At 40.5% G+C, this 15,150-nt stretch overlaps 1 protein-coding gene across 1 annotated transcript; it reads right to left on the bottom strand.

Moving 5' to 3' along the window:
• Positions 1-525: 525 nt before the first annotated feature.
• LOC149075478 (uncharacterized) lies at positions 526-14,988 on the bottom strand. The gene is made up of 8 exons (XM_089245407.1): positions 14,886-14,988; positions 4,564-4,695; positions 4,192-4,477; positions 3,807-4,074; positions 3,553-3,699; positions 2,436-2,494; positions 2,237-2,295; positions 526-1,331 (listed from the first exon to the last, which is right to left on the bottom strand). The coding sequence occupies exons 1-8, from the start codon at positions 14,899-14,901 to the stop codon at positions 838-840; spliced, it is 1,461 nt and encodes a 486-aa protein (XP_089101533.1). The 5' UTR covers positions 14,902-14,988; the 3' UTR covers positions 526-837.
• Between the last annotated feature and the right edge of the window lie 162 nt (positions 14,989-15,150).

The raw sequence follows: 15,150 nt of genomic DNA, 5'->3' as shown, positions 1-15,150 counted from the left end.
TTTTTAAACAAAAAAAAAAGACCAGACCTTTTCAAGTCAAAAACATAACATAACTGAAGTAGACCAAAATACTCTAAACCAATGTTTCTCAACCACCGGGCCCTGGCATCATTCTTACCGGGCCGCGAGTGTCTGTGGCCGTTTCCTTCTTTCTCCATTCATTTTCTTATATTCGCGTGTGACCGGGACTTCCACTTACAAAAATAAATGTAACCTGGCCGCGGGCTTCCAAAAGTTGAGAACCACTGGCATGGCCCCCACAGGGGGTGGGCTGACAAGGCTCCAGCCCTGGGGCCCGGGAGGATTTTAATAATTTTGTTTTTTCACGCTATAAATTCATTTTAAAGGGGGGCCCCGTGAAAGATCCCAGCCTAGGGGCCCTGCTTCAGGATGTGGGGGCCATGACCACTGGTCTAAGCGACAAACAGAAGTCACACACGAGTCCACTCAAGTAGCGTGGACTCACCCTTCAGAGAATTGTGAAGGAAACTCGTAAATTCTTCAGTTAAAATCCAGATTTTTTTTCCACGATCAACAACATTTTTTATTTCCGCATATTGCACAATAACATTCCCTCTAAATACATATATTGTATATTACATATAAACGCACGCACAAGCAAACATATAAAATTGCTATTTGCTGAATATGCGTTGATAATGAGCAATCTTTCTGGAGTAATATAATTGGTGACGTTTCTCATCAATAAATAATGACTACAATCGAATGAATTCCGTACAAACTGTAAATATTATGCCGTAATAGTACCGTGAACTCTCCGTTTGAGATCGAAATTCTCAATTGCTATTTACATTGGCTGCAAACTCACTGCCGCCATTATCTGTTGCCATCAACTGACTGTCCAGCAACACCTGACTCCTGAGTAGACGACGACGATGCCTTCGTTGGCAACGTAAAGGCAGGGTATCGTGGGTCGTAGAACGGTGACCCGTTCAGGATATCATTGTTCTCATAGGCGTAAGGGTTATAATAGAACGGCAAAGCTGGTGGTGGCATATGACCGAAACTGGACGGTCGGTAATACGAATCGTAGAAAGGGTGTACAGCAGGTACATACGGATAATAAGGGACCCGTGGCGGTGGAGCGAAGGGGTATTCGGTGTACATCGACCTGATGACTGAGTCGTAGCTGTTTTTGCTGCTGGTCGATCCGGATGCCGCGGTGAGTGAAGACAAGTCCTTGATGCGACAATTTTCACAGCCGCAGCCTTTGTAAGATTTGATGGTGTTGGATGATGTCTCGGATCGTTGCTCGGTCTCGTCCTGCTCTTTCTTCGGAGTTTTTCTTACACTATTTCTAGAGGTGCTACCTGTTAATGTACATGAAAGTATACGTAAATCTGAAGCATATTGACTCGCATTATATTTCGAATCAATCAGTTAACGTTAGGTGATCCAAAAATTCTGATACATTTTTGTGAACATATAATTCAATTGTGTTTTAATCATTACCTGGACTTTAATATTGATTAAATCATTTTAAGCACTAGCATTTTTTTTAATGAAAACATTTTTCTTATACTTTTAAAAATAATAGGCCTTTAAGCTGTTTTTAATATATTACTGATCTGCATTATACAGGGTGATTCTAAATTCATAAGGAGAGGTGATATAAGACACCTATACAAGCATTTTTTATCTTAAAATGTGCGGTCAAATCCCCCATAGCAAAGGCGGTAGAGGGTGTTTTTAAAGAGTGCACAACGGCACTTCACCAAAAGGAAACATATTTTTCTGACAGATTTGTTGTAATAAGTGTAAGTAATCAACCATTCAACCATTCGAGGATGCACGATATTGTAATGTGGTAGGACTTCTCGTGGTGCAACTTGGGTAACGCAAATTCTACCACAAGTCATTGCATCGCTTGATCAATGTTTCGCTCAGCATAATGGTTCTTGGCACCGTGATGGTTCTTGCACAATAAAAAACAAAAAACAATCAAAAAACAACATTCTAAGGTGCATCGAATGTTTGAGTGATAGGAGCCGAAAGACACCCAGGCTTTGTCACACTCGGTGAGGTAAGCACATTGTCCCAGGGGGACTCGGTTGCCTTCGGGGAAACCTAACCATTAAGCATGAGTAAGATATGCATGAGCAGGTGCCATTATACCCATCACCCAGTAAACAAATATAAAATTTATGATCGAAAAATGGTGATTGACATTTAACGAATATTTGGTTGGAAAAAGTGTTTGGAAGTCATCTCGTACCTGAAGAATATTCATCTGAATCGCTCCCTTCTTCACCAGCCGAGAGTTTTCTCTTCAACCTGCCGTAAGACGAACCAAATTATTTCATAAAGGAAACTAAAAGAAGTTTATTACTATTAAATGTGTTAGTGTTTTAGTAATTATTTGAATGGTAATCATTCATTATCGCATTTTTAGCACTATCAGATCAAAAACACACCTTTTTGGAACTTTGAATCCTCTTGCGAATGGATTGTTGTCGACTTTCAACTGAATCACCTGAAAATTATTATTTATGTACAATTAATATAAATTGTTTCTCTCCATTATCTAAAACTAGCTATAACATCCGTCGTTCTCCTTCATCAACCTGGGTTCATGGACCCGGGAGAGGGGGATGAGTGTCATCACACTCAACGTGTATTATCAACAAAGACATCTTAACGATTTCAGGGCATGAGGACATTTTCAAGACCCTTGGAGCCCCCCCCCCCCGATTTTAAATATTTTTGGGGGATTGACACCCTTAAAGGGCATAACACGGTGAAAAATATCTATGCAAAAGATATGAGCACACTAAGCAAAACTTAATAGAAATTTGAAAGGAATGAAAAAAGAAACAATTCCATAATTCTGTAGTGTTTGGTCAGAACATGATAACTACAAAATCACATTTTTGGGATATAAGTATTTTTCATTGTCATTTAAAAATCAAAAATAAAGCATACACACAAAAGCATAAATACAAATGAAATTATCACACATCAGCATATTGTTTAGCCGTAAGCAAGTTACTTGTGCATTTTTCTCAGTTCTAATTAGTTATAATTAGCAAAACTTACTTTTAGATCAAAAAACCATTTTTTGGAGATATCATGTTCTGACCAAACACCACAGAATTTATATAAAAAAATCATTCCAAAGTCAATGAAAGCCTCTTCATTATTAATCAGAAGGCCGTTTTTTTATTCCGGGGATCATTGCAGCCCTACTTATCATTCGAAAAAGAACTAACTTGGAGCAGAAGACAGAGATCCTATTCTTTCGTCAGCGAGTGTCTTTATCTGGAGGATAAACTTCTATAATGAGAGCTACCAATCCTTCACTAATAACCATTAAATCAGCATCCAAATCATGCCTGAATCCTTTCACATGGCTGTTGGGTGAGTGTTACCGTACTCTTATCAGTGAAATTTGGTGGAAAGATCGGTTGTTTGTTGGGACACATGCGGGGGTGTGAGTGATTTGCATTTGCGCATAAAATATTGGGGAATGAAGCTGTGCATTTTTGTTTCTGCAACCCTTACCACACCTTATATTTATTAAATAAAAATTACCTTATTGTTCTGATAAGCGGTAACGGACATGAAAGTCGTTTCCGGAAATGCAAATGTCGAATATTGGCCGCATCGTAACAAAGTGACGTCACTTCCCTTGAGTAGATGAACTCTGCAAATGTATTTGCGCATCGACGACAATATCATCTGTACAAATGACAAGAAAAGATTAGCAATGTTGATTGTAAGTCACAAAATATCATTAATTAGTCACAATTAAAAGATGAATGCATAAACAAAATGTCATCACTCACATTTCCACGTGAATCAAGAGCATCGTTGGTGAGCTTCACTTTATAGAAGCTGACCGGTGACCGCATCCACTTGGATCCAAGGGCCGGCGAATCGGGATGCAAATACAACCTAGATGGAGGGTACGGGCTGCCCTCGCCGCTGGGAACCCACCGGTTCCCCACGAACTTGTAACGTACGTCATCTACTGGTACCACATCCATCATCAGGAAATAAAAATCGTTTGGTTCCAACTTCTCCAGTGACACCTTGACAATCGGGAACATCCGCCTTCGAGGTACGAAAAAAGTTATATATTAATGGGAAAATATATAGCATGCTTCATCTACATCACCATGATGGACTACGAGCGTGCACGAAATATTCAATTGCAACATGAAAGTATACCTTCCTCTTTTCGTGAGAATCATTTCCGTCCCGTATTTTCCGAACTCATCCCAAATGTCCTTATTGTACAAGTGTATTTGAGGACCCTCCGATTTGTTACATTCACCAATTGGTTTTCTTGCGGGGTAACTGGAATGAGCAGCATTTCTATTGGCATCGTATAACGAGTGATCCGGAGGGAGCGGCACTGATGGCATGCATCCGGGAATCATGAAACCGTTGGATTTTGACCCCGAGACATTTGGACATGTGAATGACGATGCAGATGCTGGCAGTTTGTTCATTGCTGTAATAGAAAAGATAACTTCAGAGATTTGATCGCAAGGGATGAATTCTATAGAACTTGAATCAGGGCGAAGGTATCTTATATACCATGAGTCGTCGATTCCGTCCCGTTTTGTTTGGCTCCGTTCTCGGTTATCACCGTGGAATCAACTTCGTGGCTTTGGTCGTAAGTGTCTGAAGATGACGACGAGCTGAAGTCGTAGACATCAAAGTCGTGACCTATAGAAAAAAATTATCGCAATCGCAAATTAATAATCATCACAATGGTGTGTGCCACGTCATCTTAGAGAGGTGATAATGATCACCGTGAGATAATTTCAAGCTATACAGCAAGCCAGCAAGCACTGTATAAAAATATTAGTGATTTCCAACCAGGCAGTTGCCTCTATATTATACAGGGTGATTCAAAACTCAACGTACAAACTTTTACGGGAGGTAGAAAACACAAAAACAAAACAGAATCACATAAGAATGTATGACCGGAAACCCCAATCTGAGCAGCCGGAGGATAAACGAAGATACAGAAATGACAAGCCAATAATGGGTGGAAAAACTCTTTATTTGGTGATACTTCATACGAGGACCGTATGTGTACACGTTAAGTTTCACAAAAGTGGTGATGACATTAAAGTTCTGGCCATCCGCAGTTATGCACGCTCTACAACTGCGACGCATTAATTGTTGAACGCATTCAAATATACCCGGCATTTCTCCAGCGGATAACAGCACCCTCAAGCGTGCATAACTGTGAATGGGTAAGAACTTTGCGCACTTGTTGTGAAACTTAACATGTACACATACTGTTTTCGTGTAAAGTATCGCTAAATAGAATTTTTCCCACTCATTATTGGCTTGTCATTTCTGCATCTTCGTTTATCCTTCAGCTAATCAGGTTGGGGTTTCCGATCATACATTCCTATGTGATTCTGTTTTATTTTTTTGTGTTTTCTACCTTCCCCCAAAAGTTAGTACGTTGAGTTCTGAACATCCTGCATATATCTAATATATACAGCTTCTCTCAAGATCAACCAGAGGTGCCACAAACGTAAGTTATGAAATCCTTGCTCTACGTTATTTTCCAGCTCCAAGAGCATCATAGCCAGTGTCGGACTTGAAGGGGGGGGGGGTAATTATCTGAGGGCCGCAAAATATTAGAAGCCGTAAAACGGGAATAAAATACATCGACTGCTTTTATAATTCTTACCATTGTTGCTTAGATTGTCTAGTTTTAGATATACAGTGTTGAAAATTTTTCACCCCCCCCCCACCCCTACTAAGACCCATACTACGCACAAGAGAGACCAGGTGCGGATCCAAGTATCCAAGGCAATGTGTCGCGAGGAGCGATTTATTGAGCAGGTTTGTTGGCCCAACCCCTATTTTACGGGACTTTTTTCTTCCAGTACTATTTCGCTCTGGGGAGGACCGATCATCCCCTCTCCCGAATCCTAACCTGAGAGGGACCATTCTTAGACCAGGGTTTTTGATATGCCTCCCAGCCAGTACTTTTAGCATCTTCTCCCCCCCCCCCCCCCTCCTCGTTTTCTTATGCAAAAAAATAGAAAATCGTCCATCCTCAGAGCTCTAGTCTCTTGTGATAGGGACTATCTATACTGCCTTGTATATAGATATTCTAGAGAGCCGCAAAATCCCAAGTAGCAGATTTAATTGTGACCCCTACAAGGGAAGATTGATTGGAGAGACCAAGACTAAATGCATCATTTTAATTTTTGCTCGCTCTCTTTCTTCTCTCTCTCTCTCTCTATTGATAATTAGAAAATCAATAGTCCAAACTAGGCCTTGGAGACAAGACCTAGCGTTTGAGTGATCGTCTGGATAGTGGAGAGTGACATCACCCTCGGATAACACCTATCGTCTTTGCCAATGAGCAGAGCTGCTACTGGGAAGTTGGGGACGGGGATAGCAGGTGGGTCTGGTGCCCTGCACGTCGAACCAAAGGAGGTGCAAATTTCAACCTTTGACCCCTCCTTCAACATTATAAGGGGGCGCTGAAACTCGTGCTTGCTTCAGCTGACCAGGGCCTGCTGCGGCCCTGTCTAGGCATGTGAGAGGGATTGAGGCACACGGAGCCCCCCCCCCCCTCACTCAGGCCCCACACTTATAAAAATAGGAATGAAAAATACAATAAAACCTCTCTCTTTTGCGGACCCGTCGGAAAAAGAATCGTCCCTTAAAAGACAGTGACCCTTAATCAGGGGTTTGAAATGAATACTTTTATTATGAAAGGGAAATTATAATTTGACCGTAAAAGAGCGGTGACCACATCTGAGACCATTAGGAGGCGTTTTACTGTATTAATTTAATTTATGGATATAAAACAAGGTTGCAACACTTCAATTGTGAAATATTTTTTATGAAAATCTAAATAATATAAGCAGCACCACAACTAAAGAAGGACAAGTAGGTCGCCTAGTGCAGTGGTTCTCAAGTTTTGGAATCCCACGGCCCGGTTGATTTCTTTTTTGTGAGTCGAAGGCCCTGTCATATACACGACTAATGGGAAATAAATTGGTAAAACTGATGAATCATTCACGGCGACGCGGTTTGACTGATGTCAGGGTCAAACAGGGAGCCGCGGCCCGGGTTGAGAAACGCTGGCCTAGGGCACTGAACAGGGAAAGATCATCGAGATCATGTTCGTTTCATACTAAGAGGAGATTTTTGGGGGGGGGGGGGCAAAATTTAAACAACACATATTCATTGACTTACAATACGTATTTGAGCTTAATCACAGGGGCCCCATAATTTATGCTCCACCATGCCCCCTCCTGCACATCAAAGTCGGGCTCTGGGTGGTTATAAGCCAGAGAGGTCTTCAACGTTTTTCGAGTCGCGAGCACTGCCTGTAACCATCATCAAAAGAAGAGCACCCCTTACGACAAGTTTGACATATGAATGCATGAAATCAGGATTGTCCCAATCTTTGAATGCAATTTGTATGAGGTTGGAATTTGTTCAATTGGAATGTTGATCACGTGCACGTGAGCACGAAATCACACACGAGCATTTAGCACTTTCGGTGCTTCAGGGAGCACAGTGGTGCTCGCAAGCAACGGAGGCAAGATGCCTGTTATAAGGGAATACAGACTCCTCATTCGAAGGTGGGGGGGGGGGGGGTGGCGAATCACCGAGGGTGTATAGTGTACGGGGGGGGCGAATGTCCACCTCCACTCTTCCTCCTATGCCAATCTTTGCACTGAACGGGAGGGGGGGAGACGATCGCCCCATTGCCCTACCCTGTATCCGTCTGTGTGGGAGGTAGAGTTAAACTGGGTACTTACCCCCCGGGAAACGGAGTAAATTTTTGTTTCCAGTTGCGGCCCTGAATATAATCAGAACGATCAGAGTTAAGCAGTTAGCAAATGTACACTCGTACTGTGAAGATAGGACATAAAAAGCACAATAACGCGAGATATTAATGACGCAGATGTTGTTTTTTCAGTTTAATTTGTATAATGAGCGAAGCCGCCATTGTGTGTCTTATCATCAGCTGCTGATGCTACAGGCAAAAGAACAAGAGCGTTGTCTGATTCGGTGCCTATACCGGCGCCAATTTTATGCTCCTGGGGGTGTTGAAAAGAAGCAAAAGGGCGACGACACCCTTTGAAGATTTCCCGAAAGCTTCTGCTGATGAGATAGACAGAAGTGGTGGGAAAAGCAATAGTCAGTCAGTCATCGTACCCCGAGGGACCAATTGGCGCGACAAGAAACACTTTTGAAGTTCTGCTGCTGGACTGGACACACACAGCAAATGCTGATTGTTGTTATTCTGTCACCATCAGACGCCGCACCCTCCTGTCAGAGATAATCCTCAACAAAAAAAAAGACGTCGCCGACACAGTGAAAGAAAAAAGCGTGAACGGAACGTCCATTTTGTTACCATGTTTTAGCACCCTTTTACTTATCTACCCCCTAAGGCTATTTTCACTACCCAGGTGGAGTTTTGAGGGATGGAAAATAACTGTTCCAGTAGCCATCACAAGGAATTGATAATATGGGTGCCTTTACGTGGGACGATGGGGTCAGAGCCCTGAATGAGAAAAGGTTCCCCTAAATTTGTTTTTCCTGCTTCAATATTTATTCCATTTCATCTCGTTATATTCATTCGACACCTTCAAGAATAAAATAAGAATTTCAAATACAGTCGGAACCGCTTATACGGATAAAATTTTTATTTACCAACATTAATGTTAAAGATTCCCCCGCTTGATATGGAATATTACGCTTCACACGTTTATACAATATCAACCATTATACACATAAATGTTTTTATTGAATGAAACATTTGGAATTAATGGGAAATATGTTACGTTAAGTCAAGACAAATGCATTTGAGAGTAGGTACTGGCCTCCAAGTATTCAAGTTGTCTTCAATACGTCTATTTAACTATTTCATTTTTGTTCTCTAATGAGCAAATAGGGGGCGCTAACTTTCCTAGTGGAAAGTAAAAATCTTGGTATTGTTTTCATTGTAATTACATATAATTTCATTTCATTTTTGATGTCTGATTTATTCGAGAAGCTTTATTAATACTGATCCTTCATCAGTTTTCAATACACAAACTGTTATACTAACGTTGTAAAATGGCAATTGAATTGTTCCCTGCATAATTGTATATCGTGTGCTGGAATCGTTGATATCCCATTAAGCGGGGCCGACTGTACCTCACGACACCTCTTTTCTATCTCAAAGCAATTCGATGACATTCACATTGTCCCATCTTTCGCATGAACAAGGTGCCTCGTACTGATGAGATTTGGTACCGTACCATGATTTTTTCGAGTTTAGCCATGCAAATTGCAAATATATAAGCTGTCACCTCCAGCAAGTATGGCGGCCTCCAGCATGCAAACTCACCACGCAGCCGAACCCCTAGGCTAAAATCTCTGACGGCCTATCAGGCCAGGATTTTTTACGGGCCCCTGTATTGTAAATTTACAGCGTTTAAAAACGCAAAATGATACGAACTGTACCGGATGACCTGGTTGAATCCTTGCCAGCTCCACCTTTGTGGGAGCTGTGGGTACCCAGAACATTACTTTCCCTGAGGGCCCATGATGTTGAGACGGTCCCGCATAGAACCCTCCCTCAAGAGGGAAGCTCAATGAACTCTAGCCCAAGGGTTTCAGAGACCGAACTCATTCATGAAATTTTTATTCACTATAAATATACTCAAAAAATCAATTTAATAAGTATAAAGGGTCTCGCTTATGGATGAGTATGATAGGACCCTGGATAAGACGAGTGTCCACGGGAAAGAAAATATTGTCCAAAGGAAGCCATGGGCAAGCAAAGGTTATGGAACATTGATTTATCTCTTATTCGTCCGCAAAAAAGTAATCCTGGTTAAAATATGACCCTCCAGGTCGATAAGAAGGTGCATCCATGTTTCATTACAAGTGTCTGTAATGTATGGGGAAAAGGTGCCGAGAGATGTTTGAAATTCAATCTCATTCCCAAGAGAGTACCGCGAAGGTGATAACTTTGCTAATTCCTAGTCCAAACATTTGGAGAAATCCGCTCAATCTATTTTGTAGAGATCCTAAAACCATCTGCCAACTTTAGAGAATGATATCTGATTGGAGAATTTTGTCTTTTTTCCCACGAAAATGAAATATTTTTTTTGTGATTCTCAACTTTTTGAAGAGGGCAGGACATTTCATTGGTTTGAAAACGTGTCACGGGCCACATAAGTGATTTGTAAATGTGCTGCGGGCTATTCAAATTTTCTGGGAACGTGCCACGGATCATTCAAGGTGTCTGGATAGGCGTTGTGGCCTCGGGTCACTTAATTAATCTGAAACAGCACCCCAGGTCACTTAAGTCAGGGTCGGATCTAGAGGGGGGGGGCGGGAGAGCAACTGCCCCGGGCGGAAAAATTTAATGGGGAAGCCAATTTTAGGTGGAAACAAAGAACACCGTTGGGTGTTCATGTTTGTGACGTCATTTCAAGGATTAAAAATGAAAGAAATAATCCTTTTTCCAGATAAATTTCGTCGGGAATAATTTTCCCCCCCCCCCAAAAAAGTAGGTTTTTTTTTTACAATCACGGTTGAAATTCGAGGGATACGAGAATTTTTCGGGAATTCAGGAGATGAGGGTAGAAATTCGAGAGCCTCCCGGAAAAGCCGGGAGACTTGGCAGCACTCTATGATAAGCAAGCTTTATAAAATAATAGTTTACAATCGGTATGTGGAACCTCCCATAACGGACAACTCCCGTTAACGGACTTTTTTTAATTGCTTCAATGTGCCCTAATGTATTACTAAAATAAAAAAAGTCCGTTAACGGGAGTTGTCCGTTATGGGAGGTTCCACTGTATTATACCGACTCCACTGTATTTATTACTAAAATACATTAGGGCACATTGAAGCAATTAAAAAAAAGTCCGTTAATGGGAGTTGTCCGTTATGGGAGGTTCCACATACCGATTGTAAACTTATTATTTCATAAAGCTTGCTTATCATAGAGTGCTGCCAAGTCTCCCGGCTTTTCCGGGAAACTCTCGAACTTCTACCCTCATCTCCTGAATGTAATGTCTGGTAGTAATGTCAATAAATTTTCGATCCCAAGGGTGCCCGTTACTGAGAGGTTCTACTGTAATCAAAGCTGCATTAAGAGTGTTCAACCGGCTTTGCCGCTGTAATACAGTAGTTTCAAAGGGGTATGCCACCTCACAGAGGTAAGGGTGCCGTGAGATTTTTTTTGTCAGGATAAAATAATAATAAACATGGTATATAAAAAAAATATTTTTACACATACAGTGAAACCTCGCTATAAAAAATATACTTTTATCCAATCTTATTTGGAATTTCTTATAGCAGTATACTTATCTCCTCTCGATAGAACGATATCCTTCACTACAAAAAAATCCCTCTATAACAGGGCTGGACAAATCCCAGGTGCCAGGTCACCGTGGTGACTAAGAAATTAGTATCTAAAATTTTCTATTATTACTAAATTGGAATCTGAGGACAATACAATTTTTTTGGAATTTATATCAGCGTATCTATCAATAACGAAGACGGTAACTATGTCCTGGAAAAGTCGAAGGAAATACTATTTTTAATATGTTTTTTGTGGGGGTAAACATGCTCGGAGCCTAAGAAATTATTCTGGTGCCTAGATCTTTTTGAAATGTGTCATGCACATGGCCCCCCACAAGGGGTGGGCTGACAAGGCTCCAGCCCCGGGGACAATTTTCACAAATTTTTTGCTTTTTCACGCTATACATTAATCATAAAGGGGCCCATGTGAAAGTCTCGTCGGGGGGCATACAAAAGATCCCAATCCAGGGGCCCTGCTTCAGGATGTGGTGGGTTATGGTCATGCCCTGCTCTATAAAAATATTTTTTGGAGAGATTTGGAAAACGCTATACAACGATATTTTTTTACATTTCGTTCCCAATTTATCTCATTATTGTCTCTTGAATTTAATCTTAATTTCGTCACTTGTTTTCGTTCTTTCTTCCGAGGGGAATCTTATATAAGGCTTAACAAATTGAAGAAAAATTTAGGTGCCCCTCTCTCAGACAGCCAAATTTCATTGGAGTCAAGCATATTTTTATTTCCAAGAAAAAAAAAGGTTCTAAAATATTTTTTTTCTACTTAGTGATCCTTTTCCGTGCTAGTAGGCGTGCTGAAATAAATTCTGAAAAATTTTAATGTTGTCCTCACACCATAGGCACCGGTACCAATAGTTGATGAATATATATACCATTCCCGACCCTCCTACGTAAGGGCTTGAGTCCCGTGTATACGGGACAACTGGCAACTTTCAGCCCTCCCCCAGGGTCGTAGTATGCCTTCTCGGGGTCCCGGGGCAGACTTTTCCTGAGGGCACCTCTTGAAAGGGTTATTATTATGCAAAATAAATATAAACTTTTGTGGGGGGCCCTCATTCGGCTTGCGACCCAGGGGCACTGCTTAGGTTGTCCCAGCTTGGTTACGGCCCTCCCCCTCAATGTTTTTTTCATTTTGGCGCCTATGCCTCACACCCCTATTCAGTGATCAAACATGGAAAATTCAAGACACGATACCGATTTTTTAGCCGCCATTTGTCAAGCCCTGATCTCTGATTACATTAATATTTATCACTATATGATCACTAGAGACCGGATTATATGCACCACGGGAAGTGTTGAAATATGCTCTAAAAATATGCAAATATGTACTTAAAAATGCCGAAATATGTACTTAAAAATGCCGAAATATGCACTTAAAAATGCTAAAATATGCAGGTTTTAACATAAAATATCTGTACCAAAAAATAGTTCGTATTCATTTTTAAAAAATATCCCCACATATGTGAACTTTCATATGCAAATAACTTCCACACACTTTTTTTATTTTGGCATTTTTAATTTTTAGTTAGTTGTAGCTGCTGAGTAACGAAATACCAGTAACAAGGGAATTTCGACAGGGGAGACCTGATACTATTAAAATATTATGAGCAATATTCACTTGAAAATTATTTTTAAAAAGTGATTGAGCTTCATAAATATGCACTTATTCTGAAAATTCTTCGATTTTATGTATTTATAAGCATTAATGCTAAAAAAGCCAAAATATGCAGATTCATATGCACACATGCATTTGCATATAATCCGGGCTCTAATAATCACCGAAAAAAGTGTTGATTGAGTTGTTGGTTTTCCTACTTTCTGTGTAAGACACAAATGTGTAATGCAGTAAAAAGCCCAATGCTTTATAGCAGGCATCTTCAACACGTTGCTCGCGAACACCACGGTGCTCCCCTGAAGTACCCACAGCGCTCAATGCTCGCGTCGGATGTCGTGCTCACGAGCACTAGATCAACGTTCCAATTAAACATCTCTGAGGAATTGCATTCAAGGATTGAAATCATCGTCATTTCATGCATTTGGAACGTCAAACTTGCTGTAAGGGTGCTCTTCTTTTGACGATGGGCACAGGCAGTGCTCGCGACTGGAAAAAGATTGAAGACCCCTGCTTTACAGGGATAATGTATCTGAATTCAATTTTATTTTTCAACTAATCAGTTATAATTTCCGTAAATAGGAGCGTTTTCTAATAAACAGCAGATTTAGAAAAGATGTCAACAACAGTATAAATTTGGTGGGACCTGATGACGATGTTGCCTCCCGATATAACAATTATTCTTCGGCTACGATATTTCTTATTGTTGTTATCGTTAGAGCATCGTTATATCGGGGTTCACTGTATTGAAAGGAATGAATATTTTCAATGTATCCATAAATACCTTAGTTTATGAAAACTTCTGACATTTATTTCACATATTTTATACCTGAGGACAGGACCGTAACTAGGATCTTTGTAGGGTGGAAATATAATTTTGATGCCCTCAACCACTTTCTTGCTTTCAAACCGAGCACAACTCAGGTCTATCGCCATGGGCAATTTATTACCGATTGAGTTGGCCCTGCTTGGGGATTTCCATGTTCATGGGAGAGAGAGATTTTCATGTCTTTTTCAAGATAGATTAATTTTTATGATAAGTTTATCATTTTTTCTTGGATGTTGTAAAAAATCTCAACTAGTTCGTTTTTTCCGAAAGAATTTTCAGCATTTAAATTTAAAAAAATATTATTATTATTCGAATGAGATTGTACACATACCTACATCTTTATCAAGATATTTAATTTTTTTTAAGAAAACTTCACAGAAAATAATGAATTATTATACAGTAAAACCCCTTTTTTGTGGACACCAGTCGAAATCGCCAGTAAAAAGGGGGTGTTCGTATTGAAGCCTTGAAAATAAAACTTAATTAAATTGGCGACTGCATCTGCCAGTTGTCCGTTGAGAAAGGTTTCACTGTAATAACTTTGGAAGCGATGTGGGAGGTGAGCACCCAAAGTAGTTTTTGACACGGGTCTGAGTTCGGAATTGATTCAGAAATCACCCAAAAATTTGAAACACTTCCGACGCCCCTGAGCCTTTTTATTGTAATACTTAAAAAGCAGGGCCTGTTTCTCGCATGTGCCCAGGGCCAAAAATGGACCCCTTTTTGTATTTTAGACACTCCCCACTCTGCCCCTTTCTCCTGAATACGCTGTCTCAAAGAAGACTACGTATAAGAAGCCCCAAAAATCCATACAGGGCCCGAACTTATGAGGAACAGGCCCAGCCGAAAAACGGTATAGTTTTTATATAATTCATAATTTTACGTATTAACTTATAATAATAATAATAATTGAATGAAGTACCACGAATAATCACATATCGGTAATACTAGAACGTCTATAATCCACCATCAACACCAAAAATTATACCAATAACATTGATTTGCAATCATAAGTCAATTTTTTTATTATTATAAATTAATAATTATATTTCCTCAGATTATTATTATGATTAAAAAAAAAGTGTTATGAATTGAGCTTACTAGTTTCCTTGTCCATATCCAAAGCTCGATAGACTGACGGCCACAAACACACAAGACTAGATGGAAATGAGAAAAGATGAGTTTTTACAGACGGTGAAGCCGAACCCCCCAAGACAAGCCATTCAAGAACTTGCCGCCGCCGTCGCCCTGCTCGGGGGCCTGAACACATTGGTAGAGTGACACAAAAGGGGAATAAAAAGGGGGCCACGAAAGGTCATTGGTCAGCGGCTAGCCAAACAGTTCTTCTCCTCCTCCTCCTCCTCTT

This window comes from Pholcus phalangioides, unplaced genomic scaffold (assembly GCF_987345545.1).
Source record: "Pholcus phalangioides strain wild (caught in Gottingen) unplaced genomic scaffold, Ppha-v1.0 ptg000015l_1, whole genome shotgun sequence".
Classification (NCBI taxonomy): Eukaryota; Metazoa; Arthropoda; class Arachnida; order Araneae; family Pholcidae; genus Pholcus; species Pholcus phalangioides.
The sequence above is the reverse complement of the archived record's forward strand: the minus strand, read 5'-3'. Positions and strand labels throughout refer to the sequence as shown.